The sequence below is a fragment of the Camelina sativa genome, chromosome 6, assembly GCF_030686135.1.
Source record: "Camelina sativa cultivar CO46 ecotype springtype chromosome 6, ASM3068613v1".
In the NCBI taxonomy this organism is placed as follows: domain Eukaryota; kingdom Viridiplantae; phylum Streptophyta; class Magnoliopsida; order Brassicales; family Brassicaceae; genus Camelina; species Camelina sativa.
The window spans coordinates 21,360,302-21,386,500 of NC_141885.1; the positions used below are offsets into that span (position 1 = coordinate 21,360,302).

The 26,199-nt window shown below is 34.6% G+C and overlaps 3 protein-coding genes across 5 annotated transcripts; all 3 read left to right on the plus strand.

Moving 5' to 3' along the window:
• Positions 1-113: 113 nt before the first annotated feature.
• On the plus strand, positions 114-4,152 carry LOC104792055 (1-acyl-sn-glycerol-3-phosphate acyltransferase 2). Its single transcript, XM_010518083.3, has 11 exons — positions 114-730; positions 1,243-1,365; positions 1,460-1,499; positions 1,617-1,690; positions 1,974-2,033; positions 2,241-2,318; positions 2,478-2,636; positions 2,816-2,941; positions 3,199-3,291; positions 3,397-3,483; positions 3,561-4,152. The coding sequence occupies exons 1-11, from the start codon at positions 653-655 to the stop codon at positions 3,810-3,812; spliced, it is 1,170 nt and encodes a 389-aa protein (XP_010516385.2). The 5' UTR covers positions 114-652; the 3' UTR covers positions 3,813-4,152.
• A 251-nt stretch (positions 4,153-4,403) lies between these two features.
• Positions 4,404-13,731, plus strand: LOC104792062 (DNA-directed RNA polymerase I subunit 1). 3 transcript variants are annotated; one of them, XM_087454317.1, is made up of 22 exons: positions 4,404-4,685; positions 4,798-4,967; positions 5,088-5,247; positions 5,356-5,670; positions 6,399-6,623; positions 6,717-6,884; positions 7,081-7,243; positions 7,428-7,615; positions 7,987-8,250; positions 8,400-8,488; positions 8,663-8,810; positions 8,905-9,123; positions 9,291-9,626; positions 9,709-9,853; positions 10,026-10,234; positions 10,521-10,723; positions 11,012-11,210; positions 11,287-11,555; positions 11,754-11,894; positions 11,990-12,587; positions 12,710-12,746; positions 12,838-13,731. In XM_087454317.1, exons 1-22 carry the CDS (start codon positions 4,662-4,664, stop codon positions 12,915-12,917), a joined length of 4,350 nt encoding a protein of 1,449 aa, XP_087310443.1. In that variant the 5' UTR covers positions 4,404-4,661; the 3' UTR covers positions 12,918-13,731. The 3 variants fall into 3 exon arrangements, with proteins under 3 accessions (XP_087310443.1, XP_087310442.1, XP_087310444.1); XM_087454316.1 differs by having other exon boundaries at positions 11,990-12,746; XM_087454318.1 differs by having other exon boundaries at positions 6,403-6,623; positions 11,990-12,746.
• A 6,986-nt stretch (positions 13,732-20,717) lies between these two features.
• Positions 20,718-23,357, plus strand: LOC104792063 (zinc finger protein WIP2-like). Its single transcript, XM_010518090.2, has 2 exons — positions 20,718-21,610; positions 22,630-23,357. Exons 1-2 carry the CDS (start codon positions 20,924-20,926, stop codon positions 23,080-23,082), a joined length of 1,140 nt encoding a protein of 379 aa, XP_010516392.2. The 5' UTR covers positions 20,718-20,923; the 3' UTR covers positions 23,083-23,357.
• Positions 23,358-26,199: the final 2,842 nt, after the last annotated feature.

The following is a 26,199-nucleotide window of genomic DNA, read 5'->3' on the forward strand; positions in this document are numbered from 1 at the left end:
AAAAAAAAACAAAAGGCAGCATCAGCTTAATTAAACAAGGAAGGAGAGAAAGAGAGAGAGAGGACAAAGTGACGTAGCAAACTGCAAACATATGGAACAAAGTGGAATATAGCATCCACGATAGTGTTAGGTTTAGTAGTAAGTATATCAGTTACCTTTAAGGCTAGGGGCCGCCGGCATGATAAAATCAAAACTTCAAAGTAGGTCAAATTCAATCAATTCAAAGAGATAGAGGATATTTTGAAGAATGAAAAACAAATCGAGGGACTAAAACCAAATAATAAGAAGAAAGAAAAAAACGCTTAAAGCCGTGTTCGGAAGCTGAGTCCTCGTGATCATCTCTCCTTACACGTATATATAAATTCATTCAGTTTACCCACTCCTTATAATTTCAATCGCTCCCATTTAATCGCAAAGTTATTATTTTTTTTATTTCTTTTCTCGTTGGCTTATTTATTTTTGCCCCATTTTAAAAAATAAATGTTCTGCAACTTGTCTTGAAATCTGGGGTAAAAAAAAAAAAAAACTTCGCTATTGGTTTTTCTGGAAATCTCAGAAACTATTATTTTGGGTTTTCTATACTTTCGCTTCCTCACATTAGCTTCGGTGTTCTTTTTTTTTTTTTTGTTTTTGGGTGTGAGGACATTTTTCCATGGTGATTGCTGCAGCTGTCATCGTGCCTTTGGGCCTTCTCTTCTTCATATCTGGTCTCGTTGTCAATCTCATTCAGGTAGGTTTGGTTTCTCTTTCTGATTCGTTTCTTCTGTCACTTGTTTTTTTTAGATTCCGTTACATTGTAGATCCTTGTTACCTCTTTCGTATTTGATTCACTGTTTTTTAGGGTTTCCGTCCGTCGAGATGGGTTTGTTCCCAATTCTTTTTTATATTTGTCGGTATTGTCTCAAATTTCGAGTGTGTGTGTGTGTGTGTGCGAAAGAGAGAACACATATGATGAGTATAAGCTCCAAAATCGACTCGTGGAGCTCATTCACTGAGCTGAAGAGTGTTGTTTGTTCTGATTTATGTTGATTTTTACAACATTAGTATACTTAATTTCCTTATTACACACACATACGCTGGGGATGTTTGTCTCCGTCCTCTGCAATTTTTATTCTCAACAGGTTCTAGGTTTTACGGATTGAGGAAGGAATCTTTTTATGTTTAATTTTCAAAGACCCTTTTTGATTTCTGAACTCTTGTTCTTGCTTCAGTTTTGATGTTTTACAACATATTTGTTTTCAGGCACTTTGCTATGTCCTCATTCGGCCACTGTCTAAGAACACTTACAGAAAAATCAACCGGGTGGTTGCTGAAACCTTGTGGTTGGAGCTTGTTTGGATAGTTGACTGGTGGGCTGGAGTAAAGGTACCCACCTGCTGCGCCCTGCATGTTCGCAGCTTTTGCTTATGTTATCCAACTTTATGAGTTCCTCTGACATTTCTTGTTTGTTTTTCCCTAGATCCAAGTGTTTGCTGATAATGAGACCTTCAATCGAATGGGTAAGTTTATCTATGCTTATTGGCAGTTATAACAGTTTCTGATGTCTTCTAAGAAATAGAATTCCTGTATAAGAACGAATCTGTAATTTCATTGACTGTCCTACAATTTTCCTTCAGGCAAAGAACACGCTCTTGTCGTTTGTAATCACCGAAGCGATATTGATTGGCTTGTAGGATGGGTTCTGGCTCAGGTACATAATTTGATCTCACAGTTTCATCTATCTTCTTTTTTAAGTTTTTGTTTGAATGCATAAGTAGAGATCCACATAGAATTCTTGATGAGCAATCTTGTATACTTCCAATGGGACCATGTCTTGCTTCCTAGTTTTTAGTGAATTGAGATTCTCTTAGGTAGAATGTCAAACCCTGATGACCTAAGAGGAATATAGCATCATCATATTTTCTTTAACAGAGGCTCCATGGTATGCTGTTTACATCTTTTGATTTATTGTTTCATGCCTTCTTTCCTTGCAGCGGTCAGGTTCCCTGGGAAGCGCTTTGGCTGTAATGAAGAAGTCTTCCAAATTCCTTCCAGTATGTGAATATTTTAGTTTACTGCTGTAAAGAAAACAGTAATCATAAATTCTCTTTCTGAATCTCTGCTATAAGTTAGAAATTTGATACCTGGCTTTGTGTTTGGAAAAAGATCATTGTTATAGGTTAATACACTACTCCTTTTTTTTTTTTATCTGTTACATACTCCATAGTATTCATAAACATAGAATTTTCACCCACAAACAGGTCATAGGCTGGTCAATGTGGTTCTCAGAGTATCTGTTTCTGGAAAGAAATTGGTCCAAGGATGAAAGCACTCTAAAGGTATGGGTTTATATTATTCTTGTGCAACTCATTTAGTTTTTCTCCTGTGTAAAATGTGTATTAGTAAGTGCAGCTACCTCGTTCATGAGGGGATTAGCCTGAAAATGCAGAATCTTCATTTCCAGACCATGAGTTATGTGTGTTTGTCTAAATTTACAGTCAGGTCTTCAGCGCTTGAGTGACTTCCCTCGACCTTTCTGGCTAGCCCTTTTTGTGGAGGGAACTCGCTTTACAGAGGCTAAACTCAAAGCAGCACAAGAGTATGCAGCCTCCTCTGACTTGCCTATCCCTCGAAATGTGTTGATTCCTCGCACCAAAGTAAGTTGTAATATTTTTCTTTTTGGGAAACTTGATATCTTAACTGTAACTTTTAAAGAGCAAATTACTATGATTGATCCAAAATGTGCCTGGGGTAGCCTTTATATGTTTCGTCAGATCAACTTGCTGGTTGTTATTGTGTCCCTAATTACTAGACTTGGCTTGTATTTTTGTTTCAGGGTTTTGTGTCAGCTGTTAGTAATATGCGTTCATTTGTCCCAGCCATTTATGATATGACAGTGACTATTCCAAAAACTTCTCCACCGCCCACGATGCTAAGACTATTCAAAGGACAACCTTCTGTGGTAAGCAAGGAAAAATATGAATACGTTGTATAACAATTGAATCTTGCATTCTTCTCACAACGAATTTCAAAGTACTCACTGCCGTAGATCATATCACAATCCATTTTTTTTTTCACTGGAACTGAAACGAACACAACGCTTTATGTCACCGTTGCTTACACAATGTGTAAGAAACCGTAGGACTCATAGCATCCCAAAGCTTCTTTTTCTTTTTAACTCGTGACCCCATTAATGCAAACTATTGCTGCTGGTTTCAGGTACATGTTCACATCAAGTGTCACTCCATGAAAGACCTGCCTGAATCAGATGACGCAATTGCACAGTGGTGCAGAGATCAGTTTGTGGCTAAGGTAAAAATTATGGATGTATTGGTATTCCACTTTTCAGTTAATGTCATAGAAAAAAGCTAGGAAAAACTTTCATTTTGATACTCCCATCTCGGCTCTGTGATACAGGATGCTCTGTTAGACAAACACATAGCTGCAGACACTTTCCCCGGTCAACAAGAACAGAACATTGGCCGTCCCATAAAGTCCCTTGCGGTGAGTCTATGAATAAAAGTCATAACATTCTCTTGGTGCCATCAATAAACTCACAAGTCACTTGATCTCTTTTTCAGGTGGTTCTGTCATGGGCATGTGTACTAACTCTTGGAGCAATAAAGTTCCTACACTGGGCACAACTCTTTTCGTCATGGAAAGGTATCGCGCTATCGGCGCTTGCTCTGGGTATCATCACTCTCTGTATGCAGATCCTGATACGCTCGTCTCAGTCAGAGCGTTCGACCCCAGCCAAAGTGGTTCCAGCAAAGCCAAAGGACAACCACCAGTCAGAATCATCCTCCCAAACAGAAGTGGAGAAGCAGAAGTAAAAAAAGTGGATATCAAAGATCAAACAACAAACACAAGAAGAAAAGCGTGTCAGTTTTGTTATAAGAAACAAAAAAAAAAAAAAAAAAAAAAAAAAAAACTCCCCAAGTGAAAATCCCTTAATTATATTGTCAACTCCGTTTTGTTCATCTACTATTTCCTACTACTACGACTCTCAGCCTATGTCTATTAGTCGATTGATGTATAGGGTCATGATCAAATCAACGATTTTATCCCTATAGAACTTGGGGATATTTTTCTCAAGCGGATAGGCCTTGTATAAACTTTCTATCACTAGATTTGAATTTGGGATTTGAAGATATTAAACTCTCCTTTTAAAAACAGTTTATTTATTTTGTTTCGTCTTCACAGTGTAGAATTATTAGACACAATAATCTGTTATTGCGAGAGATTCATGGACAAGGTTGGTAACACATGTTCGAAGAACAAAAATCAGAATTCCGGTTCACGAATTTAACTATATGATTAAACCAATTCAACTCCACTGGGTTATGCGGTCAGGGAGAAAAAGGTAAAACAACAGTGTCTTTTTTTGTTTTTTTTCCTTTCATCAGTGTAGTATATAATCACAGTTTTTTTCTTTTCTATTTTTTATTTTGTTTGTCCACACAACCCTAAAACCCTTCACGCCGAATAAACCCTTCAACTTCGATTCCTCGCGCCGCTTACCCACTCTTTGAAATCACCCGATTAAAGTCCCCAGTTTGTAACAATCTCAAAGCCACAGAGACTGCTGAACCCTAATTGTCTCCCTTCTTGCAGAATCCCTAATCTCCTCGAACTAATTAGCACAGTTTACACACCCTCAGAAAGCGGCACCGTCAAACGCAATGGCTCAAGCTCAAACCACAGAGGTGTGTTTCAGTATTCATTCACAGCTCTTTATTGTTTCCCATGGTGTTTGATTTCTTTTTTCTTTTTGGGATGATTTAATCTTAAGTTGTCGAGGTTTTGTTTGTTATCCAGGGAGCATCCCAGGTGGTGGAATCTGTTAGATTCAGTTTTATGACAGAGAGAGATGTTCGGAAGCATAGTTTCCTGAAAGTTACGAGTCCTGTATTACTCGATAACGTTGAGAGGCCTGTTCGTGGTGGTCTCTATGATCCTATCATGGGTCCTTTAAATGATAAAGAAGCGTAAGTTTTCTTCTATATGTTGGTTTGGGATAATTGATCTTGATTGCTCTGATAATCTTGTTTGTAGTTCCGAATGATGCGCTTTGGTTGCCTAAAGCTTTTATTGTCCTCTTTATGCAGTTGTGAATCATGTGGTCAACTCAAGCTTTGTTGTCCAGGACATTGTGGTCATATCGAGCTTGTCTATCCTATTTACCATCCTTTGCTCTTCAGTCTTCTTTACAATTTTTTGCAGAGGACCTGTTTCTTCTGTCATCACTTTATGGCAAAAGCGAATGACGTAAGATATATATATATATGATAAGTTTCATATAGTTGCGTCTCATTCGCACTTACTAATGCTTGATGCTCCTTTCTCTTGTTTTTTTTTTTTTTGGTTCAATTGAAGGTTAAGAAATGTGTTTCTCAGCTGAAACTTATTATGAAGGGTGATGTAGTTTCCGCGAAGCAAGTGGAGGTTAAAAGTGACAGCACTTCTACTGAGTCAGAGAATAGTGACGTAAGCTGTGATTCAGGTTTAACCAATGATTCATCCCAAGAATGTGAAGATTCTGATATGGAAGACCAGAGATGGACATCTCTTCAGTTTGCTGAAGTCACTGCTGTCATGAAGAATTTTATGAAGTTGTCATCAAAGGAGTGTGATAAATGCAAAGCAAAAAATCCTAAACTGGAGAAACCTATGTTCGGATGGATTCGCATGGTATGTCCTCTTAAAAGTTATTGGATGTTCTTGAATCAAAATTTGTTCGTCAAAGTAATTTTTTTTTATGGTATGCATAAATGAAAATTTAGTCCATGTTTCTAATTGGGAAAAAAAAAAAAAAAAGTTCTTGTTCAATTAGGTAGATTAGCAAACTCATTCGATTCCAGATTGGCGAGTCTTTGGAGTTTTAGGTATTGATTGTTCCGTTTAGCCTTAATGTTTGCTCTGTAGTTTTGTGTGTTTATGAGAAGTGCCTTAGGAAGCATCATTAGCCGAATCCCATTAAATTCAGTATGCCCCTGTTTTCCTCATTTTTTTTTATCTTAGTAACAATAACTTTCACAACTTGTTTTGGCATTTGATGATAAAACACTTTGACAAATTTTACTGAACCCTTCATTTCTTTTGTATTATTTCTCCCATGATATTGCAATTGGTTCAAAGACCCTGTGAAGTCAGTCACATAAAAGGACCTCGTACTTTTTGTTTTGATTCTGTGGATTCTAGAGAATTTATGTGTTGCGCTCATACTCCTGTAGTTTGTCCGTTTACAAGTCTTATTCATGGACATTATATTTCTACATGTGTGCACTGGATTGACAAAGTGAATTTCCACGTCCAGCATGTTTCTGTTTTTTTTTTGCTTTCTATTATTTATGTTATGCTCCTCCTTGATATCTGCAAAAGCTGTAATATTCCTTATCAATAACAATCTTTTTAAACAGAAAGGTATGAAAGCGTCCGCAGTTGGAGCTAATGTGATTCGAGGGCTTAAGGTAAAGAAGTCCACAAGCCGTGTTGAAAATCCTGATGACTGTGATGATAGTGGTATCGATGCATTATCAGAAGCTGAAGATAGTGGTAAAGAGAACAGAGAAAAGTCTACGGAAATAGCTAAAGAGTTTGAACAGCATAAGGATGATTCTAAAAGAGACCTTTTGCCGAGTGAGGTTTGTTACTGATATGGCTTAACTTTATAATTAGGCACGGTCAATATTTTCCACTTCTTTAGTAGTGTGTTGATATTATTACACTTGTATCAGGTGAGGGAAATCTTAAAAGATCTGTGGGAAAATGAGCATGAGTACTGCTCCTTCATTGGTGATCTTTGGCAGAGTGGATCTGAAAAAGTTAACTACTCCATGTTCTTTTTAGAGAGTGTTCTTGTGCCTCCTATTAAATTTAGACCTCCAACAAAAGGAGGTGATAGTGTGAGTAATTCCTTACAAGTGATACTGTTTGGTTGCTGCTATATCGTATCTAATTTTTGGATTTCCTTTTAATTTTTTAACTTTTGGCGTTGCCTCTGTGGGTCAATTTCTATCCATTTTCACTCAATTATCTCCTGTTGTTGTTCCCATAAACTCCTGAAGAACCATAATTCTCTTACGATTTTGTTTCTTACAGGTTATGGAACATCCTCAAACCGTAGGACTGAATAAGGTCTTACTATCGAACATAACACTCGGGAATGCCTGTACTAACAAATTAGATCATTCTAAAGTAATTTCCAGATGGATGAATCTTCAAGAATCAGTCAATGTCTTGTTTGATAGTAAAACTGCCTCAGGTTAGCTTCTTGCACATTCCCTTGTTTAATATGCATCTAATCTGAAGAGCTTCCTAAGTTTTTTCTAGCTATGTGTAGCAACTGGCTTCCCCACTTTTCTATCTGTTTCCTTGTGGACTTGACAGCCTCTTTAGAGCATCTTGTATTGGTGTAGACTGACAGTCATGGCTAAATTCCCTTACAGTTCAAAGCCAGAAAGACGGCTCTGGAATATGCCAATTGTTGGAGAAAAAAGAGGGTCTATTTCGGCAAAAAATGATGGGAAAGAGAGTGAATCATGCATGCAGATCTGTTATATCTCCAGATCCTTATATCGCTGTCAATGACATCGGGATTCCTCTTTGTTTTGCTTTGAAATTGATATTTCCCGAGGTATGATGTCATATATCAGTAAATTGAACTTGTTATCTGACACATAATTACTTAACTGAAGTTGACTAGTACTCTTTGGCTGTTAAATCCTACGTCCCAACAGGCTAGATGGTTAAATATTGTGTTATTGATCTGAAACTTATTGTGAAGACAACTGTTGCTTTTACTTGTATTGTAAAATTTTAAACACCTTTCCACGTGCAAGCCTCCATAGTCTTTTTGTAAATTTGATTTCATATCAGATTTTGCGTCGTTTTCCTTTTGCGTTAGATATTACATCATTTTGCTTAGATGTACAAGGATACATGTCTTACCTGTAGTGTAAGCTTATGTTTGGATTTTCAGTAATCAAAGTTAATTGTATTGCGCAGAGGGTGACTATTTATAATGTTGAAATGTTAATGGTTGCTATCATTAATGGTCCTGACGTTCATCCTGGAGCTACCCATTTCTCGGACAAATTATCTACAGTGAAGTTGCCTTCGGACAAAAAAGAACGAATTGCAATTGCAAGAAAATTAGGCTCCTCACGAGGAGCGACTACAGAACTTGGGAAAACTTGTGATATCAACTTTGAAGGTAAAGTAGTCTATCGACATATACGAGATGGTGACGTCGTCCTTGTGAATCGTCAGGTGTGGACACATACTGTTTTATTTCATCAATATTATCTAAAATGTTTCTCAATTTTGTATTTTGGTCGTAGGCATTGTATTCTTGGTCGTCACTTCTTTGTCTTTGCTAAATGTTTATTTATGTTCCAAGTATTTCTTTTCAATGGCAGCCAACATTACATAAACCTAGCTTAATGGCGCACATTGTCCGTGTTCTGAAGGGGGAGAAAACACTTCGTCTCCACTATGCAAATTGCAGGTACACTCAATGGATATTGAGAATTCTCTCTCTTCCAGATGTCATTATTTACCTTGTTTGCAATCTCTTTTCAAATATTACATTGTTGTGGACCTTTACCATGTCTTGGTTGATCTTCCACACATTTGACTTTTATCTCTCAAAACTGGCTTAAAATACTTGCTTTGGTTCCAGTACATACAATGCAGATTTTGATGGTGATGAGATGAATGTGCATTTTCCACAAGATGAGATTTCACGTGCTGAGGCCTACAATATTGTCAATGCTAACAACCAATATACTAGGCCGTCAAATGGCGATCCACTTCGAGCTTTAATTCAGGTTGTACTTTCATGCTATTTCTTCAAACCTTTAGTTTTCACGAATTTTGTTGTTTATCAGTGATTAATTGTTGATGTTGCATATTTCTTAATAGGATCATATTGTCAGTTCCGTTTTACTTACTAAGAGGGACACATTTTTGGACAAAGATCAATTTAATCAGCTTCTCTTCAGTTCCGGTGTAACTGACATGGCACTCAGTTCTTTTTCTGAAAAATCTGGCAAGAAAGTCGTGGTATCAGCTTCTGACGCAGAATTGTTGACAATTACGCCGGCTATTTTGAAACCAGTGCCTCTTTGGACCGGGAAGCAGGTAATCATTATACACACTGCTGATTTTATGTTGGTTCTTTAATCAAGCTGGTTTTCCCACATGTTGCTATATGCTTCGATATACAAACTGTACCACTAAATATCATTATGCATCTAAAGAATGCTTTTTCTTCTCATAAGCTGAGTTATGTTATGATTCTCTGCTAGGTTATCACTGCAGTGTTGAATCAGATAACCAAAGGTCACCCGCCATTCACCGTAGAGAAAGCTACCAAACTTCCAGTTGATTTCTTTAAATGTAGATCGAAAGAAGTAAAACCTAATAATGGAGATTTGACCAAAAAGAAAGACATTGAGTCATGGAAACAGGATCTTAATGAAGATAAACTGCTCATCAGAAAAAATGAATTTGTCTGCGGTGTGATTGACAAGGCGCAGTTTGCTGACTATGGGTTGGTTCATACGGTGCATGAGCTTTATGGTTCAAATGCTGCTGGAAATTTGCTTTCCGTTTTTAGTCGTCTATTTACGGTCTTTCTTCAGGTTTGCTCTCGTGTAGTTGATAATTTTATTTTCCATTTGTTTCAGAGCTTTGCATTCTGAATCCTGTTTTTACATCTTTCAGATTCACGGTTTCACTTGTGGAGTTGATGATCTCATTATTTTAAAAGATATGGATGAAGAGAGGACAAATCAACTTCAAGAATGTGAAAAAGTTGGTGAAAGAGTACTCCGGAAGACCTTTGGCATAGATGTTGATGTTCAGATAGGTATGTAAATCTTGCAGCAAAATATGTATTGCATTAAGTGTGCATGATTGTCACCATGGTCGTTTGTTATCATTCTGGAGAATAGATGTCCCTTTGTATAATATGAGGCATTAAAAATGAAATTTATCAAATAAACTTGATATTTAAACACAGATAAATGTCTTGCTTGCAGATCCTCTGGACATGAGATCCAAAATTGAACGAATTCTTTATGAGGATGGGGAATCTGCCTTGGCATCTTTGGACAGGAGCATCGTAAATGATCTCAACCAGTGTTCAAGCAAGGGTGTGATGAACGATTTGCTCTCTGATGGGTTACTGAAAACTCCCGGAAAGAATTGTATATCGCTAATGACGATATCTGGGGCTAAGGGCAGTAAGGTGAGTTTGTGGTGACTCCTTTGATATGTAGTGTTGGTTGTTCAAGTACGCATTTGCAGTATCTAAAAGTGGGTTTGCAATGTTTTGTTAGAACCCATTTTGTCTTCCCTCTGCAAATGCAGTATCAAGTACGCATTTGCAGTATCTAAAAATAAGCTTGTTTCCCTAAAAATTGATAGAGATTTACTTTTGTTGTTTTTCCAATAGAGCCTGTGTGTGCTGAAAGTATAATTTGAGGGGGGGCTAAGCTTTATCTTTTCCTTCTCATGTTGTCGAATTTGAGCAGGTTAACTTTCAGCAAATCTCTTCACACCTTGGCCAGCAAGATTTAGAAGGAAAAAGAGTTCCCCGAATGGTTTCTGGGAAGACATTGCCATGTTTCCATCCATGGGACTGGTCCCCTAGGGCTGGGGGTTTTATTAGTGACAGATTTCTTAGTGGTCTTCGCCCCCAAGAATATTACTTTCATTGCATGGCTGGACGAGAAGGGTAACTAACACTTTTAACTCAAGTCTCATATTATTCTAGTACCCTAATCCAATGTAATTGCTTGTAAGTATAGTTTTTTAAAAATATATAGGTGTGTCAAACTTTTTATCTAAGACTCCATATAGTGGAGCAGTCAACTTTTCTACTGGTTTATGTGTTAAAATTTTACTAGGTTGAAGGTATTTTGTTGTAATCTCTTTGATAAATCTGTCAATAGTCGGTCAGCATCAGCTGGTTTGTCATATTTCTTTTGTCGTTTTTGAACACTTAAAACATTCTGGTCTGCAGGTTAGTCGATACTGCAGTGAAGACATCGCGTAGTGGTTATCTGCAAAGATGCTTGATGAAAAATCTTGAGAGTCTTAAAGTCAACTATGATTGTACTGTCCGGGATGCTGATGGATCCATCATTCAGTTCCAATATGGTGAAGATGGTGTGGATGTTCATCGGTCTAGCTTCATTGGAAAGTTCAAAGAACTGACAGTGGTAAGCATTCCTTTTTGAACGGTTTGCCCTTTTCCTTATTTGCTCTTGGGAAACTTATGTCGTTACTTTGGTCCAGAATCAAGATATGGTCCTCCAAAGATGCAGTGAAGACATGCTCTCTGGGTCCAGTAGTTACATCAGTGATCTGCCTATTAGTCTTAAGAAGGATGCTGAGAAGTTTGTCGAGGCAATGCCAATGAATGAACATATTGATTCTAAATTTGTGAGACAAGAAGAACTACTAAAGCTGGTGAAGTCAAAATTTTTTGCAAGTCTGGCCCAGCCAGGGGAGCCTGTAGGTGTACTTGCTGCCCAGTCTGTAGGAGAGCCATCAACACAGATGACGTTAGTTGTTTTACTTTCTTATGTTTTGGTCTTGCTAATCCTTTCACCCTTGCAAATTAGGAACTGAATTACAGTACTGAAATATAAATCTTACATTGGTACTTAAATCATATTGATATGCAGCTTTTGACTTTGGTTTTGCGTCATTCATGAAATATTAGCTTATGAAATCCTTTGTTCTGTTCTTTCAATTTTCAGGTTGAATACTTTCCATCTTGCTGGACGTGGAGAGATGAATGTGACACTTGGAATTCCACGTTTGCAAGAGATTTTGATGACTGCTGCAGCAAACATTAAGACACCAATAATGACTTGCCCTTTGCTGAAGGGCAAAACAAAGTAAGTTGGTTTAATTACGTTGGCTTTAACTATATATGCTCGACTACTTTCATATTAGAAACGATTGTAACTTTTATGATCTGTCGTTTGTGCAGAGAGGATGCAAGTCATATTACTGATAAGTTGAGGAAGATTACCGTGGCAGATATAATAAAGAGTATGGAACTTTCAATTGTACCATATGCGGTTCATGAGAATGAAGTTTGTAGTATTCACAAGCTTAAGATAAATCTCTACAAGCCAGAGCATTATCCGAAGCACACTGATATCACTGAAGAAGATTGGGAAGAGACGATGACGGCTGTGTTTTTGAGGAAGTTGGAAGATGCGATAGATATTCACATGAAAATGCTCCATAGGATAAGGGGCATAAGAGATTTTGTGGAAGACACTAGTCCAACAGCTGGGAATGAAACTGATAATGATGATTCTGTAAGTGGAAAGCAGACTGAAGATGATGATGATGATGGTGAGGGTACAGAGGTTGATGATCTTGGTTCAGATGCACAGAAGCGGAAGAAACAAGCAATTGATGAGATGGATTATGAGGAAAATTCTGACAATGAGACAAACGAACCATCGTCAATTAGTGGAGTAGAAGACCCTGAGATGGATAGTGAGGATGAGGACGCAGAAGTTAGCAAGGAAGGTACTCCGGAACCACAGGAAGAGACTCTGGAACCCCAGAAAAAGGTAAAACCGGTAAAGAAAGTTAAAGAACAGAGTAAAAAAAAGAGACGGAAATTTGTTAAAGCTAAAGGAGACAGAAATATCTTGGTGAAATCTAAAGGAAAAAAATTTGAGGTCCATTTCAGGTTTCGTGCCGGCGAGCCTCATATTTTACTTGCCCAGGTACCCTTTTTTGTAAAGCTATGTCTCTTACAGCTTTGATGTGTGCAAGGCCCCCATTTAAAAAAAGTTGTTTAAACTTTCTTTCTTACAGATTGCTCAGAAAACAGCGCAGAAGGTTTACATCCAGAATTCTGGGAAGATCGAACGATGCACAGTGGCGAATTGTGGTGATCCTCAAGTGATCTACCATGGAGACAATCCGAAGGAGAGAATAGAAATCTCAAATGATGAGAAGAAAGCCTCACCAGCACTCCACGCATCAGGAGTTGATTTCCCTGCACTATGGGAATTCCAAGATAAACTTGATGTCAGGTACTTGTACAGCAACAGCATTCACGATATGCTCAACATTTTTGGAGTCGAAGCAGCAAGAGAAACTATAATCAGAGAAATAAACCATGTCTTCAAATCTTACGGTATTTCTGTAAGCATCAGACACTTGAACCTCATTGCGGACTACATGACATTTTCCGGTGGATACCGACCAATGAGCCGTATGGGAGGAATTGCAGAATCAACTTCACCATTTTGCAGAATGACATTTGAAACAGCCACTAAATTCATTGTCCAAGCAGCTACTTATGGAGAAAAGGACACACTAGAAACTCCCTCAGCTAGGATCTGTCTTGGATTGCCCGCGCTTTCAGGAACCGGATGCTTTGATTTGATGCAGAGAGTGGAGCTCTGAGACAGTACACAATCATATGATCTATAGTTTCGTCAACAAAATAATGTGAGATTTTGGGTTTTATGGTCATTAACAAGGGGAAACCACCATACTTAATGTTTCTCAAGTCTGATGTCATTCACTTTGAGGTTGATTAGTCTGTCACTTTGAGGTGGAGCCATCTTGATCAATTATCTCTAATTTTATATTTGTAGTTTGAAACTTTTATTTAGATGTTCTGTTTTCCCATAAGTGGATAGATGTATCTGCCGACATATTGAGAAAACGTTTGGAGCAAGTGATTCATTTTTGTTCTGATTTGATGCGTCTTACTTTAGGATGTTGTATGCATTAACATTGGGTTTTCTCCTAATTGTGTTTGAAAGTCTTATGGTGATGATAACTAACACATTTTCTAGTCTACCATATATATCAGTTGCGTCAAGTTAAGAGTACTCTGCAAATTGAACGAACATCATGAAACAAGATTTACAAACTGGGACATAAATGCGTTACATTTGTTACTGACAGTGACAGTGAATCATCTAAATTTAAGGTCTCTAAAAATAGTACATTTTACATAGAAGAAATAAAATTATTTCCTTCCACACAATCTGATTTGACAATATAATAGTACATCAATTATTAATAACAATAATTGATAAAAAGGATGAATGAAAAAAATGAAGAGTGTGTGTGTATGCGATGTTTGGAGAAAAAAACACACAACACGAAACACAAGGGCGGAGGAAAACGACGACGTCTTGACTCTTGAGACTGCCCCCCTCGTGCAGTCTTGAAAATCTCTCCCTCGTAAGGTTTTTGGTCAACCCCTTCCGACACCTCTTTTATTACGTGTTCTCCTCCTTGTTTTTTTTTTCTTATAAATATTTCTCACTTGATTCACCATTCTCATGATTATTACTGCTTATTTATTTTTACAAAAATCACAGGTTTCTGTTTTCACATATTAATACTCCCCCGGTCTTGATTGATGTTTAAAACATTTTACACATTTTAAAACAATGATTACTGAATTTAAATATATTTTTTTCTTTGACTAAAAAGATATTATTTAATTTTAAACTAATAACAATTCAAAATTTTAAATATTTTCAATGATTACTTTTTAAAATTTACAAAACATTAATCTTTGTGAGATAAAAAAATATCCCAAAACATCAATTTTTATGAGACCGAAGGAGTATTAATTAGTTGATCTTGGATGTTTTTCATCACATTCAGATCGATGTCCTCCATCGCTGCAAAAATGCTTGCATGTTTCACTAAACATTTTGCTCTTTCTTTCCCAAACCCAAGACTAATATTTTATTTGTTCCCTTCATTTTTCACTCCCTAGATTTTTAGTCAATTCCTATATACATCTCTAAATCCGTGTATTGACATGTTCTTTTTGTGGGTCTTGACATCACTAGCTCTCACCAATACATTGTTTTAGTATTAAGCAAGATTCAATAAATAGTAACAGTTTATTTGTCTTTCTATAATGGGTTCATTTACTATTTTCTAGATGATTGACTATCATGTGCGTATATATATATATATTTGCTTAATTTGTTACCTTTTTCTTTCTTTAATGGTAAATCAAGAGAAATAATCCTAGCTAGACCAAATCCCATGGATAACTCTATTGGGTAATCGTTTAGACTTTAGAATCTCTTCCAATTGAGAATGAAACTAGAAAGACTAGACTACTCGCTTTTATGAAAAGGCTGATGCTTACAACTAGCCCAACCCTAGATCAAAATCAATATTTTCTTCGACTAGTAAAACATATTTATTATACTATGGACTTTCCATTAACTATTGTATTCCAAAACAACGTAACTATATATTCTACAATTAGATCATCATTACAAGAATGAAGCAAAAGTTTGTATTTATATATTTTTACATAGTAAAAATCTTGTATCTTTTGATGTACTCTTAAAAGGGTGTTTCAATGTACATGGAATATATTATCATACTCGTTTACTTGAATTTCACTAATTTTCTCGTATGTGTACCCACCAAACAAGAAAAGGTGGTCTAAAGATTTTATATAAACTTTATTTGAATGCTGCACTCATTTTTTTTCCTTTTATTAAATATTCAACCTTTTGCTTTAAGGAAAAAAAGAAAGTTGGAAAATTGATAAAATATTGCTATAATATTTTTTTTTGTTATAGAAGTACGATTAAATTAAATTATATGATAGTTTAAATGATAAAATGCGCTCCTAAGTATCTATCATAACAAATGATGGGAATAATTACTAGGTTTCCATGAGTGTGTGTGCATGTGTGTTTGCCATCCTGTATATGTATATAAGCATAATTCTAAACAAAAATGTAGGTGATATACACATTAGGTGCAGCCTAGAGTTTGTGCGGTACACTTCCTTTAAATTTGAATTGTGCAAATAAATTAGTAGGTTACTATTTCTCTTCCACAATGTCCCCACCAACAACATATTATATATATTTTGCTTTTCTTATATTAACTGGCGCAGTTGTCTTCGAGACTGTCTTTTTTTTTTCTTTTTGTGCAGAACATAAAAACGAATGGGACGAAATAAGAACAAACGTGCATGGTTAATAAGAAGATCAGATCAAACGAAACAAATGGGGTTAATTGGTTTTTATAAATATTTTTTTCTAGCAACAAATAAAAAATGGAAAGAGCGATACCTCTCGTACACAATAAACAAAAAGGAAACCTACCTACAGTATATGACAAGCTAAGCACAACTGTACAAGTCTAAGATATCCAAAAGATTTTTAATTAATAACACTCTATATTCACGGCAAATCCAAGATTAACGTTTCACAACTCTTTTTACTGCGTGTATAAATAACCGCAGTATGCTATTTTAATATTAAAATAATGACTACAATATGTATTTATTGCGGTTCTACCAGTTGAACTCAGCAAACAGAATCACTATTTAAACCTTTAGTCGTAGTATCGATAAAACTGTTTCAAATAAGAAACATCACATGCAATATAAATGTTCTATATAGAATTAATGATGTCATGACCCGACACATAGATTTTAAATATTGTCCTATATATATATACAGTATATACATAAATACGTCACATCCAAAAATAAAACCTAAGCACGAAGAGGGACATAGAGCCATGGTGATGGCTTCTCTCTCCTTCTCTATGCATTATAAAACACAGATCACATATACAAATAGTCACAATATGTGGCTTGTGAGGGCCCAGCTTCTTGTAGAAGGCCCGAAGTCTTATTGCGTTGAAACTCTTCTAAATATGAGTTTATACCTACTAAAGACCCATATTATATCAATTCCAAAGAATGTTTTCTCTCAAGTTATATACTAAGGTATCTATGATTATTATAGGCTATAAGATTAGGTATTTTCCATTATCATATTTTACATCCAAGTATTTACTTTATCTATATTAGTTTTATACTCCACAGAATGGTGGTCACATATTAGTTGACGGAAGGTACAATCGTTTATCGTTTTAAATGGATTCATCAACATTTTTACAAACAGACATTGGCGAAACTTTTTTAGCTACGTAAATATCACATTTTAAATGTGTAACAATGAAAAAAAACTACAACGGAATTAATTATTCAACCACTATATATTTTTTTTAATAAGATATAGGCCTATCCATCTTTAATACACAAATTATTGGTTATGCTTCGGCACAGTTAAATGCTGCAATAGCCTATATAGATCAAGTTGTGGTGTGAATGTGTTTCGCATATTTAACTGGTTGGTCGGATTGAATAAGAGGTCGAAATCAAATGTAGATGTTACTGGTGAAAATAGTACTCATGTTTATAACCTACATATATTGCCAAAAAAACCAACATTACAAATGGAACAGTGAACATGAAATGTTCTCTGTGAACATGTGGTCCGTTTTGTGCATAAATAGTGTCATGATGGATATATAAAACCAAATTATGTCATCACAAAAATAACACTATAATAGTGACAATAAATTTAAGATCACGATGTTTATTAATCTTCGGAGCTAAATTTTATGTGCCTAATCATCATCACAGCTTTAATATACCAATTAAATTTGATAAATGCCAACTCACGTACATGTATAATCTGAATGGGCTTAGTGAGAATCAGGGCCGGCGCAAGTTATATCATCATAGTTATAATGGAAATCAAAGTTTTAGTTTGTACTACGATATGTGGTAATGTGGGTCCAAATATCTTTTGAGACCGAAACTAGAACATACGCATATTATATCATCATCAACTGAATTTTAATTTGCATCATATGTGGTTTATCACAACAAACATGGATAACTTACTCGGTGCGCAAAAAGTTGACGGTAGAGTTTGGGTCACCGTCAGAGAAACATGAGTTGTGTTTTCATATATATACATATATAGATTAGTATATTCCTATCAAGTATCCGTTTTTATGGAAGGAAAGCCTAGAATTTCCTAGTGAGACCATCCCTAGTTAGAAGAAAACATATTTGTCTTTAATCTAACGTACTAGCTCTCTTCAAATCGATATAATTGCATTTCGTAGCTAAAAAAAAATAAAAAATCAAGACCGTATTTGTTTTTATTTATTTATTTCACACCGACTATAATAAATAAGGTTTCAGCCCAAAATAATTGTGTTGCGCATTTTTATTCGACCAATATTTCATTCCTCTCCATAGTTCATCGATGTGAATATACAGTTGTGCCACATAACAAACAATATATATTTAGAATTGTTTGTTGTGCATAAGAATAATAATAGTAATATATAGATATTGGGTAAAGTGGAGAAAAAAAAGAAAAGGAACAGTGAGGCAGGATCTGCGGTGGGGATTTGGACATTCAATGATCTTACCGTTTGAGGGAAAGCCGACCATTGATGCGCACACCAATGCAATTGCTTCTCTCTTTTTCTTGTTCTTTTTTATAAGTAAATATCTTAATACTAATAAAACTCATAAAATAAAATGATAATTAACATATCCAATAACTAAATAATGTTTTATTTTGGTTCATTTTCCCTATTAATAATGCATGTAGAATACTAATAGACAATCAAAATCCCCAAAAAGCTTTTGCGAATACATTCCATTTTTCTCTCAGGTCCTCGTACTTGATTAACAATTTATTTTTTATTAATTATTGAATTCCCATGTGTGTTTTCAACTTTTTGTTTTTCTTGTTTATTTTATCATCAAAATTTGTTTGATGAAGACATCCATTATATGCGAATCTATATTCTGAAAAATAAGAAAAACTAGTATAAATCTAGGACAATAACTCATGACATTTAGCTCAAAACTCACAAATTCTTAAATCTCTATGTCATGTAAATTTAGGGCAATCAAGAAAGAAAAATATTATTCATCAAAAAATAAGTAATCTTCTTTCTATTTCACAAATAGTGTTATCTTTAGTCTATGACTAAATTAATCTATTAATTATACATTTATTAAATAAGAGCATAGATATATATTTAAATATTTTCTTAATTTATGTGAAATATGTCATAATAACATTTTTTATGAAACAGAGGAAATAAATTTTAATGAATACACTTGGTCTACCTTTGTAAAAAAAAAATTCTTTTGTCAAGCTATCCAAAATATAATAGTAATATTTATGTATGTTCTTATTTTTAATCAGAACTGTGTCCTAAATTTATGCTATTTTCAATTATTTTTATTTAATTAGCTCACGAGTCAGGAAAGACGTGACAATCTTATGCAATTTATTCGTCCATATATCAGTATGTAGACTTATTATTTTAAAATTTACTGTGTATCAAAACTATTCTTCAGTCGTAAACTGATAAGAAATGGCTTCTTCTTCCCTTTTTTATTTTATTTTAAGGAAAGGCTTTAAGATAAGAAAATTTGTTTGGGAATTGGGATGAGAGCCAATCTCCGAAAAGCAGTTACGTTATCTTTGTATGATGTATCTGAACCTCATATGCTTTATGGTTTTTTTCTTTTTTTTTTTTCTTTGGGCAAATACGTTCATTTTCATATATCAAACTTGTTTCACTCATATTGGTTATAAATAAAATTTCCAATATTCCATACAGCCAATATAGTAATTAAGGTCGAATAGCTTTTCGTTATATATGTTTGCTAAGATGTCTTTGGTATTTTAGCGTATTAACGAATACTCTCCATCCAAGCCCTAATCCTCGATGCCTCAGTGGCCATTGATATATTATCTTTACTCGCATATTAACCTAGCTAGTTGTATGAATTAATATTGCATTTATTTAAGTACATATTAATCCACTGACGTGAAATGCTTTAATTAGTAGTTGTAATACAAAGAAAAAGAGGCATTCTATAATTATAAACAGAATAGAAGAGCCTGTTTTCATAGGCCTTGGATAATCTGATAATCATATCTACAACTATTAACCAAATTATATATATGAGGTTTATTATTTAACTTACTTTTTTTTTAGTCAAAAATTGCCATTAAAAATCATCATATTCAAGAGCATAGTTTACTCTCTTTTTTCAACCATATATATAGTCTGACATTGAAACTCAGTGAAATTCAGACTTTGACTATGGCATACGAACAACAATTATTCACATCATTAAATGGTATCTATTATCCAGGTATAAGAGATACTATACAAATTAAAGTTATATAGTGTAATAGTATGTTATATGTTGGTGCTGATTGTGCAGCTTTGAAAAGCTGTGATGAATTTAGTTGTGACACACGTAGTAACTCTCATCACACGAATTATGGAATAGTAGTTTGAAGTATGATAGACTATGAATTCGTCCGAAAATTAAGACATCGTACAATAATAATAATAAAATCTGAAGAAATTAAAAGAACGTAATTTGTAATTTATAATAACAAATTAATAGATTTTCAGAACATTTTAATTTGATTAAAAGTATTTTTCAATTTTAATATTCATACAATGTTTTTTACAGAAAAAAAAACAAAAAAAAATCACACAAAAACTTTTATTTAGTATCCTGAATTCCAATTAAACAGTCTTAGTCGCACTGTTTGTTTCCTAAACCATGCTTATTTTATCATAACAACCATCGTTTAAAGATTAATGTTTGAAAGTTTTTTACAAAGAATAAGGACCTACATATCTGAACGAAATAATTACTTTGCGTAGACTAATATACATTCGTATTTGACCTGCTTTTTAGTTAATTTTTTTTTTCCTTTTTCGTTAAAGTCGGTTTTTAGTTTTCACTCCGTAATTTTTGTTCAAAAAAAAAAAAAAAAAAAAAAAGTTTTCACTCCGTAATTTAATTCTCTCTCTCTCTCTCTCTTTGCACCCAAAGAAAATCTCTGTTTGCAAAAAAATAAAATAAAAAGACTCTCTCTCTCTCTCTCTCCCCCCCCCCCATCCCATCACAATCTCCATCTCCATCTTCATCTTCATCTCCATCTCTGTCTCTTGTATAAAGATAATCCCACAAGTCTCAAAACTATTCCCTTCTCTTTCCCTCTCTCTCTCTCTCTCTCTCTCTCTCTTCACCATGACTGATCCTTATTCCAATTTCTTCACAGACTGGTTCAAGTCCAATCATTTTCACCATTACCCTAGTTCCTCCGCTAACCCTTCTCCTCCTCCTCTTCCTCCCTCTTCATTCTTTTTCTTCCCTCAATCCGGCGACCTCCGCCGTCAACCACCGCCACCAACTCCTCCGCCTTCGCCTCCTCTCCGTGAAGCCCTCCCTCTCCTCAGTCTCAGCCCCGCCAACAAACAACAAGACCACCATCATAACCATGACCATCTAATTCAAGAACCACCTTCCACCTCCATGGATGTCGACTACGATCATCACCATCATCAAGATGTTCATAGCCTCGATGACGATGGCCATGACGTCACCGTCGCTCTTCACATAGGTCTTCCAAGCCCTAGTGCTCAAGAGATGGCCTCTTTGCTCATGATGTCTTCTTCTTCATCTTCCTCGAGGACCACTCATCATCGTGAGGACACGAATCACAAGAAAGATCTCGACCATGATTGCAGCCACGGCGCCGCCGAAGGAGGAGAAGATGACGATGAAGATTCCGTCGGCGGAGACGGCGGCTGTAGAATCAGCAGACTCAACAAGGGTCAATATTGGATCCCTACACCTTCTCAGATTCTCATTGGTCCTACTCAGTTCTCATGTCCTGTTTGCTTCAAAACCTTCAACAGATACAACAACATGCAGGTTCTTAACTAATCATCATACTCTCGTTACTCTAATTAAATCTTTTACATATCTCTCTACGCATATGTTTCGTTTTATTTTCAATGTAAAAATCGACTCTCTTTTTTTTTTCTTCATTTTCTGAGTAACCCCAAAAGGTAAAAACCAAAGAAAATATGTTTGCTCACTAAATTTCCCTCGAAAAATGCAAAAACGTTTTCACCTTTAATCGGTAAATATAATATTTACATACTGTTTTCAAATCAATCAAAGGACGTGTCTTTGCTCACTGATGCATGAATAAATCATTGCGTTACAAAGAACCGAGAGACTTGAGACTGTGAAGACTGAGACTGAGATTTAACAAGACAGTAAATGTTCTTTATGTCTTTAGTACTTTCAAGTCTCTGTGGTTTTGCTGCTTTTCTCTACAATATTGGCAAGTGTGTCACTCTTCTTTTGTATGAGGGTCTTTAAATGTCTAACGTGTAAAATAACAGTAGTCATACAATTTCACATACGTATATTCAATTATAATATACATAGATATATGTATGGCTTTCCATATACTCGATATATGAGCTTCATAAGATTTTGTATTGGACATACTCATCAACATCTTGTTTTCTATTTTAGGTTACTTAGCTTTGCTTACCTAAGCATGCATTGACACATCTTGTTATATTTTTCTTTTCTTTTTTTTTGTTATCGTGAAATTAATTTCTCTTTTTTTGCTTCAAGGTTGATTGATATGCTAATTAATAAAATTATTTTCAGTGGATATATATATATATATATATATGCGAGTTAGAGTAATCATCATAACATTGATCTGCTAGTCAATATATATATATATATATATATATGCTGGCTAGAGTAATCATTACATCTTATAGAAGACACATGTAACTAAATTGACTAATAGACATATTATAAGCTTAAGTTTCAATACGCACACATTATGAACGCTTCGAACATATACTACTATAAGTTATTCAAACTCTACATGATCATACATGCTTGCATGATTTTGTTTACAGATGCATATGTGGGGACATGGATCACAGTACAGGAAAGGACCTGAATCTCTAAGGGGAACGCAGCCAACAGGAATGCTAAGGCTTCCATGCTATTGCTGCGCACCAGGCTGTCGCAACAATATTGACCATCCAAGGGCAAAGCCTCTCAAAGACTTCAGAACACTTCAAACACATTATAAGAGGAAACATGGGATCAAACCTTTCATGTGTAGGAAATGTGGAAAGGCTTTTGCGGTCCGAGGGGATTGGAGAACACATGAGAAGAATTGTGGTAAGCTTTGGTATTGCATATGTGGATCAGATTTCAAGCACAAGAGATCTCTCAAAGATCACATCAAAGCTTTTGGTAATGGCCATGGAGCGTATGGTATTGATGGGTTTGATGAAGAAGATGAGCCTGCTTCTGAGGTAGAACAATTAGACAATGATCATGAGTCAATGCAGTCCAAATAGTTTATATAAATTAGTATCAGTACTTACTACTTAGTAATTCGGTATATATTAATTATAAGAAACCTAAATCTATGGACCAAGTTTTGATGGAGGTAGGGCTTTCCAAAGTAAAAGCTATACCATCTAATTGATCATAGAAAAAAATGAATCAAGATTACTTGGAAATTTTTAAATTGTATTTCTAGCTTTCTAGTTAAATTTATTGCAAGAAAATGTAGCACTCTAACATATGAGGTTTCAATGGTTTCTATTTGTATATATTATTTTTCATTTCATTAGTTTTTACCTTTCGTTTTGAAGAATAATTAGATAAATTTTAAACGTTTGGATTATATTTGTTAGGATGGTAAAAGACTAGAAAAGTAGATGCTATACATCCATGCATGCATTATGTTAAGAATTTCTCTATATATACGATAGTCTAGATCAAAATGAATATTTCCAATCTTTAATTTGAGTAATATATATTAGATTCTAGTTTTTTTTTTGTTCCCAAAAGATATTTATTTTCTGGTGGAGTTTTATCTTTGAAGTTATTGTATAAGAATACTTATGATACTTAATTGTCTAGTGACATCATGGAGAATAATGAGAGAATGGACACTAGAGAATATTACTACTCAAGTGCAGACCTTTATTAGGAAGATTAAATACCAATTTATATTCTTTGATAGTTTTGGTTGTTTTGAAATAATGTGTTGAGGATGTTATAATACATAAAATTTATACATGTATATGTGGTTTTCGTTAATATTTTTATCAAAATGTTCCAAACCGGTAGCACATAATTTTTAAAATATATATATATATATATATATATATATATGTATATAATATCATTCGAATAGAGTTAATTAATTAATACGTTGTGATTGAATACCAATTTCATAGCAAATAGTTGCAAAAAGCTACGGTCGTTCGTCGGTTTTTCCTTTTTAGTTACATATATGTATATATTACCCTAATTAAATAACCAACAGTAGAAACACTTCAGAACTTGTTTGTATATAGTGTGTTTGCCAAATACCTTGTGTTACATAGCAATTATGGTTCTATAGACTACAGTAACAGGTTTTTTGAAAAATGGAACGAAACGTACTTGAAAAATGAAACGTTTAAAATTAGAGACCTTATATAATAAACTGCTTTTCTTTCCAAAACAATTGCTAATTTGTATAATATTTTTAATTAATTGTTTTGAATACATAAATTGGAAATATAAAACGTTCCCGCTAATAATCGTAATATATGACATGTTATACACTTTGTTCATTAAAATTTTTTGTTGGATTCATTCTCATAAAATTGTCCTATAAATGCAGTGATGGTCAGACTAACTTTCGAATTAAAATTCACCAAAGGAATATTGCATATGTTAACGTGCATGCAGCCTATATTTGAACGATTTCTTTATCTTACTATATAAAGCAAACCAAAATCACCGGAGATTGTCTTATTATTCTAGTTACAGTTTTTGTTGTGTGTCAGTTTGTTGGTAATGTAGAATTCAAGATCCAATTTGGATATGATTGTGTAACTAAGATTACAGTTAAAGAGAGGCTTTCGTTCCTGCAAAGAGCTTTTCAATATGCTCCTTTTTTTTTGTTTTTCTCCTCTCCTTTTTGTTAGTGGACAGACATATTTGCTCGTTGAAGGAACATTACACCTTTTTTTTATCTATATATGATTCACTTTTAAAATCCTATCTTAAAATTCGAAACCAGATGATCATCTCTCGACTTAGGCATGTTTAGCAAAATATATCTCGACTTAGGCATATACGCACACAGAGATTGACCTAATTTTCGTTTATGTATAAACAGTGAATATTCCTTCAGTTACTGTATTTGCATACGTATGCATGCAGTCATGTATGTACACGTGTATGTATGTACATGTATGTGATGATCAATGGGTGAAGAAGGGGCACAAAGTAATGTGAAGGAGAGTAATAAAAAACAAAAGAGAAGAGAGTGGAGCCCTAAGGGTGTGATGGGTTGGGCAGATTTGGGAGCAAAGATTGATGGTATCAACAGTTCTTTTTTTTTTCTCTCTCACTTACTGTTATTTGATTTGACATCTCATTTTTTCCTTTGACCATCTCTCTAAATTTCTCTCTCTACAACTCTCACACAAATGACCGAACTTTCATCATCTCCTCCAATCAAAACCCACATGCTTGCCTCTTTTGTATTCATTTCATATGTTACATTAACTGTACGTCTCCCCTGTTATTTACCGTACTTTGATCCGTAAACCATGTGAATTGTCATTTTGTTTTGTTCTAATTGTATTTATAATTCTGGTTATTTGTTAAGGATAAACATAAAATTAATACGCTGATGCACGGAGAACATTTGAACAAGGCCCGTTGTTTTAGAGAGGTATATACATACATGTAATGTATATAAGGATTGTTTTTTACATTGGTCACAAGCTGGAATTAAACAGTAGAAAATCTGGAAAAGTTATGAACGCACATCTTTAAATTATGTAGGATTCAGACAACATTTATTGCCAATCAATATCCTACCCCTTTGTTGGGAGAAATAGACCATCCCTACCTCTCTTCCTTTGACCCCTCTCTCATCTTCCCAACACTTCTCCAGAAATTTCTACCGATATTTATATATGTTGGTTCATCTTTAATGCTTATAATGCCGTAAAATGTAAGTGATCATGCGTTGACAGATATAACATGCAAGTACCAAGTAGTAAAAGTTTTCACTAGTGGCTTAAAAACTAACGTTTTTTATACAGGGTAGAAAACCTCTAGATCAACTTTAATCAGTTTATTATATTTTTTGGAGTCTACGTATTATAGCTTTATGATTAAGCTATAAAACAAGCCCAACAGTTTGTAAATCACTTTGTAAAAGTTAAATTGAAAAGTTGTTAAAAGCAAGAAATACACTTTTCTATAAATAATTATATATATGAATCATATAATTTATCTTAGATAGTCTCTGAATTTAATTTTACAACTTAGTTATAAGCATTGCTATCTAAATTATATCTCTCATTTATTTAGAAATTTATATCCAGTTAAAGTTTTATAAGCACATGTTTACATTCCTATTAAAATAGATAGATGAGAAACAGAAACATAAAAATAAA